Source organism: Anomalospiza imberbis, chromosome 9 (genome assembly GCF_031753505.1).
Source record: "Anomalospiza imberbis isolate Cuckoo-Finch-1a 21T00152 chromosome 9, ASM3175350v1, whole genome shotgun sequence".
Lineage (NCBI taxonomy): Eukaryota > Metazoa > Chordata > Aves > Passeriformes > Viduidae > Anomalospiza > Anomalospiza imberbis.
Window position 1 is genome coordinate 12299483 of NC_089689.1, and position 16463 is coordinate 12315945.

General features: G+C 37.6%; 1 protein-coding gene across 1 annotated transcript in view; it reads right to left on the reverse strand.

Moving 5' to 3' along the window:
* LOC137479313 (uncharacterized oxidoreductase YtbE-like) overlaps positions 1 to 16463 on the reverse strand; it is a 46921-nt gene that overhangs the window by 4023 nt on the left and 26435 nt on the right. The window contains exons 4-7 of the mRNA XM_068199701.1: positions 9884 to 9975; positions 4631 to 4813; positions 4042 to 4101; positions 1782 to 1883 (exon numbers count right to left, since the gene is read on the reverse strand). Coding sequence (XP_068055802.1) covers positions 1788 to 1883; positions 4042 to 4101; positions 4631 to 4813; positions 9884 to 9975 — 431 coding nt within the window. The 3' untranslated portion in view covers positions 1782 to 1787. The remainder of the gene's footprint in view (positions 1 to 1781; positions 1884 to 4041; positions 4102 to 4630; positions 4814 to 9883; positions 9976 to 16463) is intronic.

The window sequence follows — 16463 nt, forward strand, 5'->3', positions numbered from 1 at the left end:
TTTCATTAATTCAGATACACTGTGAAGGAAGGAGTCCCTCAACAGCACAGTTTGAATTTTTTTCATACTGCTAAGGCATTGTTCTTTTCAAAAGCAGTATTAGCTGACAGCCACTGGTAGAAAGGTTTATTTCTGGACAATCTTTCCAACTTTCACTTAGTCATTGCCATAGTTTTATGCAAAAGCTAAGAGAAATGCCTAAAAATTACACTCCTTTTATAAATGAGCCTTACTGTCTGGAACTCTTGAACCCCTCATCACAACAGCTGAGCCAGAGCTCAGGTACAGAGCTGTTTTTAGACACCTAGAGTGGCATTCCCAGGTATGGAGCCGCTCAGACTGCAGGCCATGCTTGAAACTAGAAAATAACTTTGCTCTGGATATTGTGTATATTTCTCAGAACACCACACTGTGCAGGTATTAGTGAGCAGCATTTCATACAATATCTTGTCTTTCATAGAAATTATTCCAGAGGCAAATCTAGACAAATTTTTGTGGACGAGTTTACCAGAAAAATCTAGACAATAATTCTAAGGAGTTGTTATCTAAAAGGTAAATTTGTCTGGATTTTAGCCAAGCTGTATAGAAGCTCTACACTTTGAGGAAAAACAATGCAGGCTAGGACATGTGATTGCTGTAAGCCACTTCTTGATAAAAAGCTAAGGAGCTTTGTTTCACAATATGACTAAAGCAGAACAGCACTGGGAAAACTGCCTCAGGAAGTCCACACACAATATAAATCATAATCAGATTTTCCATACCTTTCTAGACACAGGAACTCCTAAAATATCAAACCAGTGCAACTAAGCCAATAGACAATACTAAGCTGACTACTAAGCCAATAGATTCTGCAGTCATATTTCTCAAAACAGATCTGTGAGCTACATTTATCCATATTTTCATTCTCTCTGTAGAGATACCTATTTTATAAGAAAATCTGTGTAACAGTATAGTCTCTTAATGGGATTTCCTGAACAAACCCAAAATGAAATCTAAATTAATTCTCACAAAAAGCTATACAAAACTCACCCCAATTTCCAGTAAGTAGTAATAAAGATGTCTTTTTGGCTCTTGGAGCTTGCTGCTAACCTCTTGGCCCTGCAAATAGTTTATTTGTACCTGGACTTGGCTGGAAAGATTTTCGCTTTGGTTTATCTACAGGCTAGTAACTAATATGCATAGAATTCTCTGAGTCAATGCCATAGTAATGCTGTGATAGGCATAAAACCTTTTTGGTGATCCTCAGATGTTGTGTATTACAATGAAATTATGTTTTTGATGGAGATTTGCATTATATTGTACAACATAAATGCTGTTATGATAATGGCATTAACATTTTAAATCCAGTTTTTTCTTCTTCATATATTGTATCTCTCAAACAAAGTATTTGAAAAATTATTTCATACCCAATACCTATATTGCACACTAACAGGTAGCACTTTTGCCCTATATTTTTCAAGGAGTATCTCCTAATTTGAATTAAACAGCCTGATGCTGTTTAATATATAAAGGGTCTGTGGTATAAATAGGAGTCTTTGCATGGACTTCAATGGACTGAGGAACAGCATTTGAGATGGAAATCTAAAATCTCTTTGAGGGTTGTACAAAAGTGTTACCCTCAAAAATATCTTTTGTCTGGTGCCAATGTTAAGGATTTCAAATCAGTCATCATTATTAGCAGACATCATTATCTTGATTAGATTCTTACTGTAACCTTCTCTGAATTAAAATTACATGGTGTGACTCACTGATCCCCGAGAAAGCAAAAAAAAAGCTCAAACCTTGATTCACACAATAAAACTTGGATCCCAGGAAACATGTCTCCCATCATGCATTCCATTCAGAATTTCAACATCATCTTCTGCTATTGTAAAATCAAACACCTGTGGGAATGCTTATATAGTTAACATCATGAACACAGAGAGAATCAACAACCTCAGATATATTCTAATATTTAACTGACCAAGATTCACTTAAATGTGAGGCCAAATTCTGTTGTACTTAGCACACAATTTTTGTATATTTTTCCTTCAGAAAATTCTTATATTTTGTCATAGAATAATACTCCATCAAGCTGACAGGCTCTATTGGGTCTTTTGCTCCATTTTTATATGCAGACCATGTTAAGATAGCTTTGTAACACTCTGGCCTCAGGCAAGGATCCAAGACAAGGGGAGTATCAAAGCTGGTTTTGACAGCACTCTTTATTGTCACTGCCAGAGGTAGGTATAGGAATATTCTGACAGCAATCTCTTTGGAAGAATGAGCTCAGTATTTCACTTATATACCAATGTTCAGTTTAGAATGTTGCAGTTCTCTTTCTCAGAACTTTAGACAAAGAGAATTTTTAGAAGGTATCAGGACATTCACAAAGCTAACAAGCCAAAGGCTGCCTGTCTTTTCTGTGACTCTGACAAAATTCTCACAAATCAGCTAAATACAGAAAAAGTGCTACAGTGCCTCCGTACTAACTCAAACTTGAAAGCAATTACCTGTCTTCAAACACAGGTTCTTACAGCCACTGCCTTCTCCTGTGGCCATACCTGCTATGTGAATGATGGTGTCAATGCTTTCTTAGCAGGTGTCCTATTGAGACATTATCATCAGGAAGTTGCTTCTATTCTCTTTGTCAGAGCTCCTCTGTGCTCAATAAAAAGATTGTGTGGAGACTGAACTGTAGCCAAATGAGCTCCTCCCATCCTGCATTATCCAGCAACACTGTTTTCTGGAATGATCCTTGTAGTCAAATCTCAGTGCTCTTTTAAGCCTTTTAAGCTTAAACCAGGGACCAGTCCCAGAACTAGAAACCCTGTGTATTATATACTGAGGGCTTAATGAGGACCAACGTGACCAGAAGTGGTAGAGACTCAGGCCAACACAGAAACATGAGGGAAAGAAAAGAAGGGAGGTGTGATAAACAACACTCAGTGACTGTGCCAGTTCTTTCCTCTCTCCATCTTAAGTGTTTTAATTTTGGATTGTAACATGTTCCCTGAGTTGTGTGAAGTGAATTGGTGGTGCCATAGAGTAAACTCTGTAAAAAATGAAATTAATCTAGATTTCAAATATTATTGGAGAAAATAAAAGTACAAGGAAGGCTTTTCAAACTGGTTTTGTTCTCTGATCTGGTTCCCAATACAGTACCACAAGCAGCTGTGCTTGTACCACAGAAGGCAGAATGTCAGAATTAATAGTCAAGGCAGGAGCTGTTCAACAGAAATTCTCATTTCATGTATACTGATTCACACCTCCACACACACAGAGAAGGATAAAAATAGCAGATGGAAGATTCTTGTCTTCTTGCAAAAGTTTCTTCTAGATTTGCCACAGCAGTTCATACCCCTTTGATATTTTTGGAAATAAGTTGTGATTTTACCTACCCTAAATAAAGAACACTTGCAGATTGGAGAAACAGAGACACAAAGCAAGTAATGAATGAAAACTATTTGGTATGAAAAGAAAATTCAAAAAAGGTGCAGGGGAGGAATCACACTGCCAATTCTCATTCATTTTCACTTTTCTTTGTCCAGCCCCTTCATGCTGGGACCTTTTCTGCACATTGAGTAGAAGGAGAAGAGAGGGGAAGAGTCAGGACAGGCAGGACTGTGATTTCCTTGGGAGGTCTTTATGTTGGAGCTATCTCCAAGTGAGTTTTAAAGCTTTCATAAACTGTTATGCATAGCATCTAAACTCCTTCCATTTGACCTATGTGGCTATCACAAAAAGAATATAACCATAACCAGATTAGGATGTTCTATAACCAAACAGGTAATAACTAGAACTATTAATTACAAAAATCAACTACAAAAGGTCTTCTATGGGGTTTTTTTTATATACAGTAATTATCTCTCCAGGTATTTTCTGATAGCTGTGAGCTATAGTTTTTTTCCTACATTGTGGTCATTTCATGGTACCATCATTTGCCAATTTTGACTGAGTTACCCCAGTATAAAACTGGGAAGGAAAATGGGAAGGCAACCCAAAATATTAAAAACTCTTACTTGGATGTTAGCCAGGCTTGAATGCATAACCAAATCTTACCTTGCAGTTTTCCTCTATCCGTTCTGCCTTTGTTGACTTTGGAATAGTGACAATCCCATTCTGAAAAGAATTATGCTTCTCATCAATAAAGTTTGCAGATTTTAAGAAAATTATCTATCTTCAAGCCATTACAATAAATTCCTCACATCTCCTGAGCTTCTAATTTCATTTTCTGTGGGACACTGACATTTTTCCATGCCATTTGCAACTGCAGTTATATACACTGTGTTGATTACCAACACACTACATGGTTTATATCAACTTAATACATTATTTCACTGTTTAGTACTTTATATTCAGTGACAAAAATGGAATGATGAGGGATACTGCTTGTAACATTTACTTTGGAAACATTTCTTAGTGGTGGCTCTTATTCTCTACACCAGATTATTTATAATAATATTTGAAATACTGGCATGATTTGTGTACTACATTCTCAATTTCCAGTACAGCCACCAGTTCACACAATATCAACATATTGAAAGCAGAAATACCTTCTGTATAAATTCTGGTTTGATGCACAAACCCCAAACTATTTGCATTTTTTTCCTGAGAAAGGAGACACATTTTTATTACCACCCTCCATTACCTGTATGCTCCAGCGTATGCAAATCTGTGCTGGAGTTCTGCCGTACTTCTTTGCCAGCTGAATAACAGTAGGATGAGTGAGTGCTTCACCTTTGGCTAAAGGACAGTAGCCTTCAAAAACAATATCTCTGCTCCTACAATAATCAACCAACTCCTGAGGTCTTTGGAAAGGGTGGTATTCAACCTTAGATAAATAGAAATAAACTTTTAGTAAAAACCCTGAAAATAAATTTTGTAGAAGACATCAATGAAAATTAAAAGAATTTCTCTCCTGTTTTAAAAATAGAACATGAGTGAATTTCTTCTGGGAAGTAGATGAAAGGTATTATTTTTAGAAGATACATAAAGGGTATTAATCACATATTTTACCAGTAATTGGCACAAAAAGTTAATTGTATTTTATGTTTTCTTCAGAAACAAGGTGCAGTTGTCTGCCTGACCTGCAGCTGGACTTTCACTATTGCTCTATTTTTAAGAAATATATACAAATGCACAGTGGAATTCAGCATTAGGTCATTTTTATTGGTACTCTGAGACTACTTTCTCTTCCCCAAATCGATGTCCTTTCCTGCTTCTTTACTAATGATTCTTTGTAATGATCTTTGAATTGCCCAGTCAAGGGGAGGGTGCTGAGCAGGGGCTGGGTTTGCAAGCGACCAACCAGAACAATTTGCTTAGGGTGAGGACCTGACCTTGGAAGCAAAGCCTGTTGGCATGGATTGCACATGGCCAATCCTGCATTCTGTGTGTGGTGTCACCATCAGCTTGTGCAGGGAAGCAATCGAGCTATGGAATTGATGTGTGAAGGGAGACCCTTTGTAACATGGAAGATCACAATTGCCAAGAACCAGTTAAAAGAGGAAAAGTAACAAGCTACAAAGATGTTGGGAGCAAAAGGAAAAAGAAGTTATTGGACAGTAATAATCTCAGAGGAGAGACATATTCTGGCATGTAGCTAAAACAAGAAAAGAAAATCTGTGATATTCCTTAATAAGTTATTTAAATAAGTATTTCACAGTCTATTCACTGTAAGAAGCATAAATTACTCTGCATTTAAATGAAAGTGGGTAGTGTTTTCTTTAACAAAATACAAAATTATGTGATGTATTTTTGTGACTGGTCATCAGCATTGTTCCAGGGATTGAACTCTTACGCATTTTGAAGAAAAATACTCTTCTGAGCAATCACCTCAATACGTGGAATCTGGAAAATTTCTTCTGCCACAAAGAGGACAAATGAACATTTCCTGTTTCTCATCTTTAGTACATGTTGTCTTTTCAGACAACAATAGTCAGGAACAATAGGCTGGCAGTCATTCAACATGAGCTAAGAAAAAACTGTGCCCCTGGAAGGCTGGGCTGAGTCAGCCTAAAGCTGCTATGATCTAAATTACTAGGTGGACACGGGAACAAGGTTCAAGCAGCAGACATCCATGTCTTCAACCTTTGATGTTTCTTGACCTTTGAGTACCCTTTGTATTTCATGTTTGTATGTGTAAGAGCAGTGCTTAGGTCATACAGTTATTCACTTGTTTGCACCTGAGCTGGATACGAAATATTCTCATTGTATCTACACAAAATTATGAGGGGAAAAGTGAAAGAGCAAGCCGGGTGTATTACTGGACTAATAAAAGAATAATAAGCAATTTTAGCAGTTCTTTACAGTAAGTATAGCAAATAATGCACCTCAGGAAATATGAAATAAAAAATGACGTATTTAGGACCAAATGCTGAAACATCGGCAGTGCCTCTATGTGATTTATTCAGCATTTATTGCTAATTCAACTGCAACTAGAATTTACCTGCTGGTCTAGTAAGACTCCAGGCAGCACAATTTCGGGTTACACCAGAAATGTTCAAATCAAGAGCCGTATGCTGAGATATCACCTGCCTGCTTCACAAGCAGAATACCTAGCAACAACTACTTCCCACCTGAAAAGATCATACTTTGTGCCTTTCACTTTTCACTGAATCCAGAGACTCCCAATTTTAGTGAATTGAATTTTTGACATTTTGACACACGCAGTTTTGTGTTGGCAGAAACAAGTATTTTTCTTCTTAAATATATTACTAAAATAATCAAATGCATCAAATAAAATAAGCACTTTTGAATTTAATGAAAACATTCTGGAAGGTTCTAGCAGCATCTGAATGCAAGGCACTAAGATCCTGAGCTACAAGATGCACAAGGTGAGTGGTCAACATACGCTTCCCCTCAAAATAACAATTCTTGCTTCCTGTCTTGCCCCACCCTTGCTATTTTTGTCACCAGACCTTTTTCAGGCAAGGGCTGTCTGTCACGTGATGGCAGAGGAAGATCTTGATCTTTTCTGGCACTCTTCCCTGATTGACTGGCATGTAAAAACTGGCATCTGTTTAATAGAACAGTTTGCAGTTCACATCACAGAACTTCACAGCTGCTACTTGCCCAGCCACAGGGGACCTCCAACTAAAGCACTGTTTTTTTACAAGTCATAGCAAATGGGGAAAAGCTAAGCCTAATAACAACCCTGACACACGGCCCTAGAAAGTCATACCTCAGATGATGATGCATAGAGGCCTTACTCTTTCCACCCTGCTGTGGTATTCTTCACATGATAAAGTTTCTGCACATCTGCAATTCAGTAATTTTCTCAATGGGAATGCTGTCTTTACAATTTTTTCTCTTTATGAAACTGAAATACAAGCCTATGAGTGTTTTCTATACAGAAGAAGAGTTAGGTGAGTTTATGTACAAAGGGGTTGTTTTCTGATGTCTCATATGCATTTCTACCTTGTACAAATTTACACAGCAGAGATCAATATTAATGGCAATATCAACAATGTAAGCAAATCTCTCTTGAGGTCATTACACAGTAATTCACACTTCTCCAGAACTGGAAAAATATTGATGAACATTCTTACCTGGAATTCATAAAGGAACAGCTTCAATTTGGGTTCAGTGCATCACTTTAGTAAATGAAACATATATATTTATTAAGTACTTATGAAATATATTTTTTCCTGTAATGAGTGACAGGGCAATGAGCCTTCAGAGAGACTTCAAAGATTTCTTTGAGCATAAATCCAAACTTCCTACTGCCAAGTCAATTACAAAACTCTGGCACACAAACTGGGAACTTCTAGGATTTAAGTTTCACTCTACATTATGCTAGAATAAAGTACCATAATTTTACAGTTTTTACCAGTACTTTTAATAGTATATTGAAATTTTAAAAGGTGCTTGCTTATTAATAAATAACTTAGCAATACAATATTTTTGAAAAGACAGGTCTTGTCTGCTTCTTTAAAAGACATGACGCTACTGGCTTTTTCCCAGGAACTGAAAAGAAAGGCAGTACTTAAAACCTGGTTTGTAAAACAGAAGTATTGCATATTTCTCCTGCCTTCCTACTTTCTCCCCTTCACAGAAAAAAAAAAACAACTTTCAATTTTAACATCGTAAGGGGACTGTTGTAATTGTAAGAACAGCCTGAACTCTAAAAGGGAAGTATTTTTCCTCCACTTGTTTCTTCAATATTTAGACTTTGTATCCAATGACTATTTGTGAATGTTTTATATTTAGTAAGTCCATTGAAACAGTACACTATTTTATGCATAAATATAGTGAAAAAACTGTATTATAAATTGTGGACAGTGAAATAATAACTCAGAATAGCATTCCCAATTTGAATTTAGAAATCCATTATTTATTTGATGGTACTTAAGTAATCTTACCATCAGGCTCAGTAACTCTCCAACACTAAGCAAGAAACAGAATACATACATTTTTGAGGATAAGCTGCAGCATGGTTTATAAAATTCCTTTAACTCTAAAAAAGTATAAATTAGTGCTATAACAAAACTGTTTTAGGTGAAGCACTTGGCAATGGTATGGGTAATTCATTGTTGGTTTTTGCTTTCAATTCAGAACTGCTGTGTAGCATCTCAAAGAAATGACTAGCAGGGGCCCTCTCCTACCCCTCAGTATCACCATCACCTCAACTTTTTGTTTTGTCTTTCTAGCCTCAGAAAAAAAGTTTTGTCAAATAGCACCAAGAAACAGCTTGTCTCCATGAACACCACTGAAAAAGCAAGACTGGTAACATTTTGAAACTGTTGGTAAGAGGAAATTTCAAAACAAAATCACTATTTTTTCCTTGCAGTGATTGAGTAGAAAACTGAAAAGCTACTATTATATAACAGGCAGTAACAATTCATGCCAAACTCTCATAAGTCATTGTAGATGTGCATTTCTTGAACCTTGGTAAAATCACCAATTATTAAACAGTCATCAACCTGTCCACCTTAACATACATTTCAAAGGTTTCTTTTGAATAACTGGTTTGAAATATTTTATATGGGTTTATGTTTATTTGACATTAATTAATTGCCCTTTAGTAACCTTCAGTATAGTGGACAGCCAAAATCAGAGTTGTTTAGTTCTGACCATCACACTCTGAGCAACACTTTTATGGTTGTTAATGACATTAAACCATGAACAGCTGCCAAAAATCCTGACCACTTGTACAAAGGGGAAAAACACGTGCCTGCACTCCATCCATTCCAGTTCCCACATCCATGTCAGCACACATACACTATCTGGCAGGAGGTGGAAGGAATGGGAGCATGAACTTCCAGCACAGCTGTAGGCAGAAACCTGCAACAAGGGAACATTTGTCGGGTGTCCTGGCAGCCTGCCGGTACGTAGGTGGCCATCCTAGATCTGCCTAGGGCAGCAAAAAAAATTCTGCCAGGGGTGTCACAGCACCTGCCTAAACCAGGAGCTCCCTGAATTTATGTGAACTAGGAAATGAGGGGGGGGCAAGGGAAGGGCACCCCTACACGGGTATGTAATTAACTGACGCTTTCACTGTTGCTTACAGGAAGTAAAAAAGTATTCAAACACAGACTTTCCAGAAACTGGCTCACTCTGAAGATGCTAAATGTCTGTGATTCTTGAATTTTATTTCTAAACTGTTTTATAATGAAAAAACTGTCACAGGGACCATTTGTTTGTGTCTGTGTACCCAGACATAAACAAGTAGCCTGGGAGAAACTAGGTGGAGGAAATATGAGGAAGGACTTCCCTACCCTTCAGGTCATCTTCCTGAATGGTTTTCAATACGCAAACAGAAATGAAAAAAGAAATTGCATGACTAAGGCAATAGTTTGGGTGTAGCCTTTCATGCATAGGAGTGGGGAGGAGGTTGCTAACCAAAAAAACCAAAGTAAAAACTCAAACCCAGATACCTTAAATACATATATCCACTCACCTGATTAACATGTGGAGTAATCACACAGTCCTCCTTTAGTTGCTCAAGATGGCTGATAAGAAAATTGCTTACGCCAATTGATTTACACAAACCTAAAGAAAAACAGAACACGAAAATGTTTTAGGACAATCCTAACTACTTGGGTGGATGATTTGAAAAATATCACTTTCAAGAGACAAAATTATTTTTAACATCATTTCTGTAGAGCAAAATACCGCAAAGGTACACAGAAAAACGGCACTGAAATCTAGTTTGACAGTGTTATCTGAAAACATGGTTCTGTCACAGTCACATTAGGAAATCATTTTATAATCTAAACACACTGGAAACTCCCCAGTGTATAAGAACTCCAAGCTAAATTCTGGGAAAGGCTAATGTAGTATAAGCAAAGAACAATTGGACTCCACCAGAATGAAAAGAAGGAAATGGTGTTCCAAGCAGCTTGCCAAAACTAAAGGAAAGTGGAACATTTGCTGAAGACTAATAAGGTGTGAGCAATACAACCCAAGGACACGCAGCCCAAATGAACCATGTCACACTGCCTATCTTTATTAGATCATTACAAGATGTTACGTAAAACTCAGTGTAAAATCTTCAAGTTAATAAGCAGTGCCTAGCAAGAACCATGAAAATTAATGCAGCTGGATTTCTCAGCTCCTGTTTTGCTCCTGACAAGCAAATGAAGTCAAATGGGACCTAGGTGATATGAAGGCTATTTTTTAAACAAACCTCAAGTGCACATGTATGTGTACAAATAAAGACCTCACAGGCCAGAAATCAGATGTCTTCCTTCAAACCTCAGATATGACAAAAGCCAACTCCCAGTCCTGGCCTGCCACCACCCCTCAGCCCTGACCCATCTGGGATGTTTGGTCCTTCTGCTTTGCTAAGCACAGCTGGCAAGGAAGGCAGCTGGGGCTAGGCTAGGAGGGGTCTCCTTAGGCTGTGCACTCTGTGGACCATGGCTCAGGCTAATTTCTTCAGTATGTGAACTTTGTTTACATTGACTTGAGCTGCATTTCAGTTTACAATGCTACAGATGGAAAGTCTGTCTCTGTGTGTGAACACAGAAGTCTGATCACTGTTGTTAATCCAGTATTTATTTGAACAGACTAATTCTATAAAATGCATAGACATGTGTGCATCTATAGACAAAAAAAGAAATTACATTGTTCTAGTCCTCTGTGAAATTCTGCAAGTGAAGTTACAGCTTACTGCTAATTTGTATAAACAGATTTAGAGTCCTAAAAAAAATAAAATCAGCTTTCACACATTTTAGCAGCATAAACTAAAGCATAAGCTGTAGCAAAAAAACCTGCACACTTACTATCACTTTTTGATGTGCTTCTTCTGTGGAATCCCAGAAGAAGAAATAATATACTAACAACTAAAATTCCAGATGTCTTTCCCTTACAGAAATTATCATTGTTCAAGATGTATAACATAATTAGGTTAAAACCAGCACTATAGTGATTTACATAATTTGTATGTAATCTGCCAGAAGGAGCAAAAGCTGAGCTTTTGAGAAACAACCATGCAGTGTCAACACTAATAAATCATTATGCCACAGCAGTCAGAAAAAGACAGATTTAACACAATGGTGAACCAAAATATTATACACTATTGTTGAAAGCTAGGGAGTTACAAAAAACATGCCATTATTGCCCTTGAAGAATAAAGCTTTCATTTCCGATTGAAATAAAACAAAATTCAATCACAGACATGAAATAGTACATTTCCACAAAAAGCTTCCATTTTTTCCCCCTACTGTATACTCTAAGATGTTTTGCTTCTAGCATATTTCTCACAGGACACTTTGAAGTCTGTTCCATCGTGTTAGATTTCCCATCATGAAATTTCAGGTCATTTATGTTTTGCATTAAAAGTCATCTGAGTAATTCCTACTAAAATCAGTATTATATCATTCATGTGTTCAGAGTGATGCCCCACAGAGAAAGCTTAATTCAAAACTGCCAAGAAAGTAAACATTCTCCCAGAAAACAGAGAAATAATTAGAATTTCAATGTTTTTATAAAACCAGTATTTTCTTAAGGGAAATTTTTTAAGGGAATACACTTAAAAGATTTCACTTTCATTAAATACACATCTGTGTTTGGGTGGTTAGAACCCTTCATTTCAACTCTGTTGCTTTGGTGTTAGTTATAGTTTACTATATGACAAAGTGTTTTGACTTTTGCATTAAATTACAATATAAAATACAAAAAGTAATTAAGCAATTGCTCAGTCTAACTGTATTAAAATCTTATTTCAATGCATGTTGGAAACATGAATTCAATACACTGGAAAACAGAGCTTAAATTTGAACAATCAGTCAATGGATTCTACTCTAGAGAATCGCTTCCATTTGCCTGATGGAAGATTAACACAGTTGCTCTGCATTGTCTAAATCTCAGAAAGACTGCTTTTAAGAAGAGGATTATACAGAATTATTTCCACATTTACATCTTCTGGATTAATTCATTAGAATGAAGATTTAGGAAAAGATGGATAAGAAACAGAAGGTCTGGTTAGCTCCTGGGCCTTATCTGACAGATTAACGCTTGTGACTATGTCTATCAAACAAGATCCATGACATTATATCAACAGTAGAAATAAACAACCTACCTATTGAGAAACTTGTGAAAAATGGTCCTGACTCATTGCCTTCAAACAACCTGGGAGATGCAGGAGACAGGTTTCCTTACATTTAGTCTCTCATGGAACACCAACAGAGGTAAGTTCCCCAGAGCACCTGCCATGGGTCTCAAAAACACCAGAATGCTCTTGAAAATGGGGGCAGACTTTTTTTTCCCCCAATTTAATGCCTGTTTGTAATGCTTAAAAATCTCATTTCAGACAATTCAGCCACAATACAAGTTGTTACAGCTGTTGTGATTGCAGGTAGTTTTAAAGTCTGTACTTCTTTTTAACTTAACCATTTTAACTAGTCCTGAAGTTCAGGTTTCCTGAGATAAAAGTTTGCAATATATTAGCTATAATCCCTCTAGGAAGAACTCTTAAAATATACATTTTTACTGTCTTATTTACAAACTTACAGAGCTTTGACTCAGGGAGAAAGCATGCTCCTTATCTGCTTGAGGGAATCACTGGTCTGGCCCCTATGAAACCGATTTTGAGAAAGTGCCAGGTGCAATAAACAAAGAGTTTACAATTCCCGGTTAGGTCCCAAAGGCTCCTGTTATATCTTCTGAGGCTTTGTTCTATTCCTTGCGACTCTGACTTCACAGGCTCAAAGAAAAATGTAGGAACACTGGTTCCTTTATGCATGCTAAAAACTGACTGACCACAATGCTGGAACAGAAAATTTCATCCAGCTTTGAATGCCGATCATGAAACTCTGCAAGACAGATCAGCAAACATATGGGCAAAATAACGATTATATTGGGGGAAAAAGTAAGGATCTTTTTTATTCTCCACAAAAAAATCTTAGCCCCCCACCACACTGGTAATTTCACCACACTGTATTTCTCCCAGCTACTGTGAACACCTTATCATGCTAATGGACAAGTTTGCAATATAGTTGAGTATTAAGCTTGAAGTATTTTTTATTGCAACTTAGAGAATGATTGGGTATTTTTATCTTTACTCCACATAATACCAAATTATAAAAAGTTTGATGGGCACTGTTAGCCTTGCAAGAGAGAAGCATAAATAGGCTGTCTTGGCACCACAACACTGTTTTAGTACAATAGTGAGCCTTATCTTTCTCCAGCACTACTACAGGCTTTTATCAAACTTCTAAATACCCTCCAGAATATTAAATGCACAAAGTTCAGATCAAAAAGATTTTGTAAATTACAAAACTGGATACCAGGTTTGTGGAGCCCATTTTCCTCCCCCTCCCGGCTGCTCTACATGAGTCAGAGCAAGGGAGAATTCCCACGTCGAGTGAACAGTGCCCATTCTGTTATATCTTCTATTCAGGCTACAGAATAAAAACACAAATGGATCTTCTTTTCACAAGAGGTCAACTGCAGTCACTGTATCTTTATTAACGAAGGTTGCACAGGTTGGAAAGGTCCACATTCTCTCTGATACGCACACTGGGTGTAAATTGCATTACTCATAGAAACCCTACAAGACTTCATTTCAGCATAACTTGCTATATCAAAGCTGTAGGCTTAGTGTGCCCCACATGCAGACTGAAAGGCAAAGCCTTGATAAATAAAACAGACTACTTTTAGGCAGAATCAATGAGTAGTTAACTTCTAAATCTGTGAAATAACACATGTTCCCACAGCATGGGCTGAAACACACAGACATCAGAAGGCTACGTGCTCCTCCCTGAGACACACAGGAAGACTGTGGCAAAACTGCAAATACACAAATCATACTTTCTCCTACAAAGGATTTCTTTTTAGCCTATTCACTGCCACAGTACAGGTGCTTGTCTGCAATTCTGTGACCACCACTCCTGCTACATGTCACCTGTGAACCATAATAAACCATGAGAACAACAGGAGAGCAGGCAGGAGTAGAAGTCCAATTGTTAACTTCTGGACTGAAAACTCATTACAAGCAGTCTGTTTCCACAACTGTTAAATGGCTAACTAAACAGCATGATGCAGCATAGTACTGGCTCAATGCACATTGTCTCTGACCCTGACTGCTCATTGTAACTACTTCAATGCAATGTTACTTCAGTTATGTTGACTTATTTTTATCCTTACAGTTGACATTACAAAACAGACCAGATAAAAAAATACAATCTGTAGTGCTCAGGCTGTGGCCACAGGGCGGAGGTTTCCCAGCTAGCTCAGTCCCCGGTGGCCAGAGGGTACTACGAGAGGGGCAGCCCCCAGATCTCTTCCAGGACCTCTTGTAGGGTGGCAGGGCTTACAGGGAGTTGCAGCTCCCTGCAGCACACTGTGGTGTGGCTGGCACAGCTACTGAGCAGTATGAAGAACCAAGACAAAGAAACAGAGAGGGACCACTTGTATGAATTCCAAGGCAGTTTGTTACCAAGGAGGAGTCAGGAACAAGTAGCCAGCAGCTGAGGGTTTGCAGCATCTTTTAAAGAGGGGAGGGTATACGGGGTGGAAACAACCTTCATCCAATGGGGAAGCATTAGGGAAGGAGAGCACAGCTGGGGCTGTCCAATGAAAGCAGCTCAGGGAAGGGAGCAGGTTTAACAGGCCAAGGATACACTAAGGAAGGGGCTACAGACAGGGAACATTCTGGAACAAAAGGGGTGTGCTCACTTGACAGACAGCGGTAGGAGGCAGTGCAATGGGGATTGACAGGGACTTATGAGGAGGCAAGGGAGGTACTGGGGAGACTGACATGGGGATTGACAGGCACTTGGCAGGAAAATATTGAAGTGAACAACTCAGGGCTAAACCATTAGGGAGACAAAATGGGGTACATAGAACAAACCATTATAAACTGATTAATAAAGAACAATTATAAAACAGCAAACCAACACACCAATCCACTACATGGAACAAAATCAATCCCACCATACCTTATTCAATAATGCCACTACACACGGTGACATGAAAATGTGATCAAAATTATCAGCAACTCAGCGACATGTCTAGAGGCTAATAGAGTATGTACCCCTGAAAGTAGCACTTTGGAGGTATTACAGACAGCACATAAGTAAGATTCTAAATAGTTTTTTCCCCCTATAATTATGATGGCATGGTTTCCTGAACTGGAATACTTTTTAGACTTCTGTATCAGAGAAGATAATGATTCCCAAGTGGTATGAATAACAGCAACTTAACTGATGTTAATACTGATTTAAAATAGTTAAGAATCTAAGGCTTTTCTTCAACATATGCAAACAGATAAATTATGCCTTTTCCACAATCATGTACATTATTTATTGAGAAAAAAAGTTATTTTGGACAAGGACTTTCCTTTGAAAGATATTTCAACATTGTCTTCTTCACAAGAGTTCTTGTATTCACACTGGAACCTCTTGGCATATCTGTATGGGAACACAACTCTTTAAATCTTTTTGCTTAGCTTGCTTATTTACAGTTTTGACAAAAAGAATTCACTTGCTAGCAGAAAAGGCATAAACCATACACTACAATAAGTCATGAAACAAAGTCTTCTGAAGGTTTATTTTTACTCTTAGAATTACCTATTAAGTCCTTAACATTAAGAAAGAAAAATAAGCAAAACATGAGCACAGATGTTAATGCAAGTTTAGATTCATTCTCACTTTTCCATCTGCACCAAAAGAACTTTTTCTATGGTAATTTCTTATTTTTAAATAATATACTAAAATTATGAAGATTTCTTTATGATCTTTAACATAAGTATGTGCAACACTGTTTTTCCGTGTCTTTATTGCTATTTTATCTGATGAAGAGGGTGTGGTGCAAAACCAAAATCCTCCCCAACCTGCAACCACCTCCCCATGAAAGCACATCTCTCAACTGTGCTTCTCAAAACAATAACCCACAAGACATCTGCATCTCTGCAGACAGAATATTATCAACATGAAAAAGAACTGTTTCTAGGCAAATAAGTTACTTGCTTTTGCTTAATAAAACGTCAGTGCAACTTATGAACACACATTCACATATGGCTTCTACCACCATAA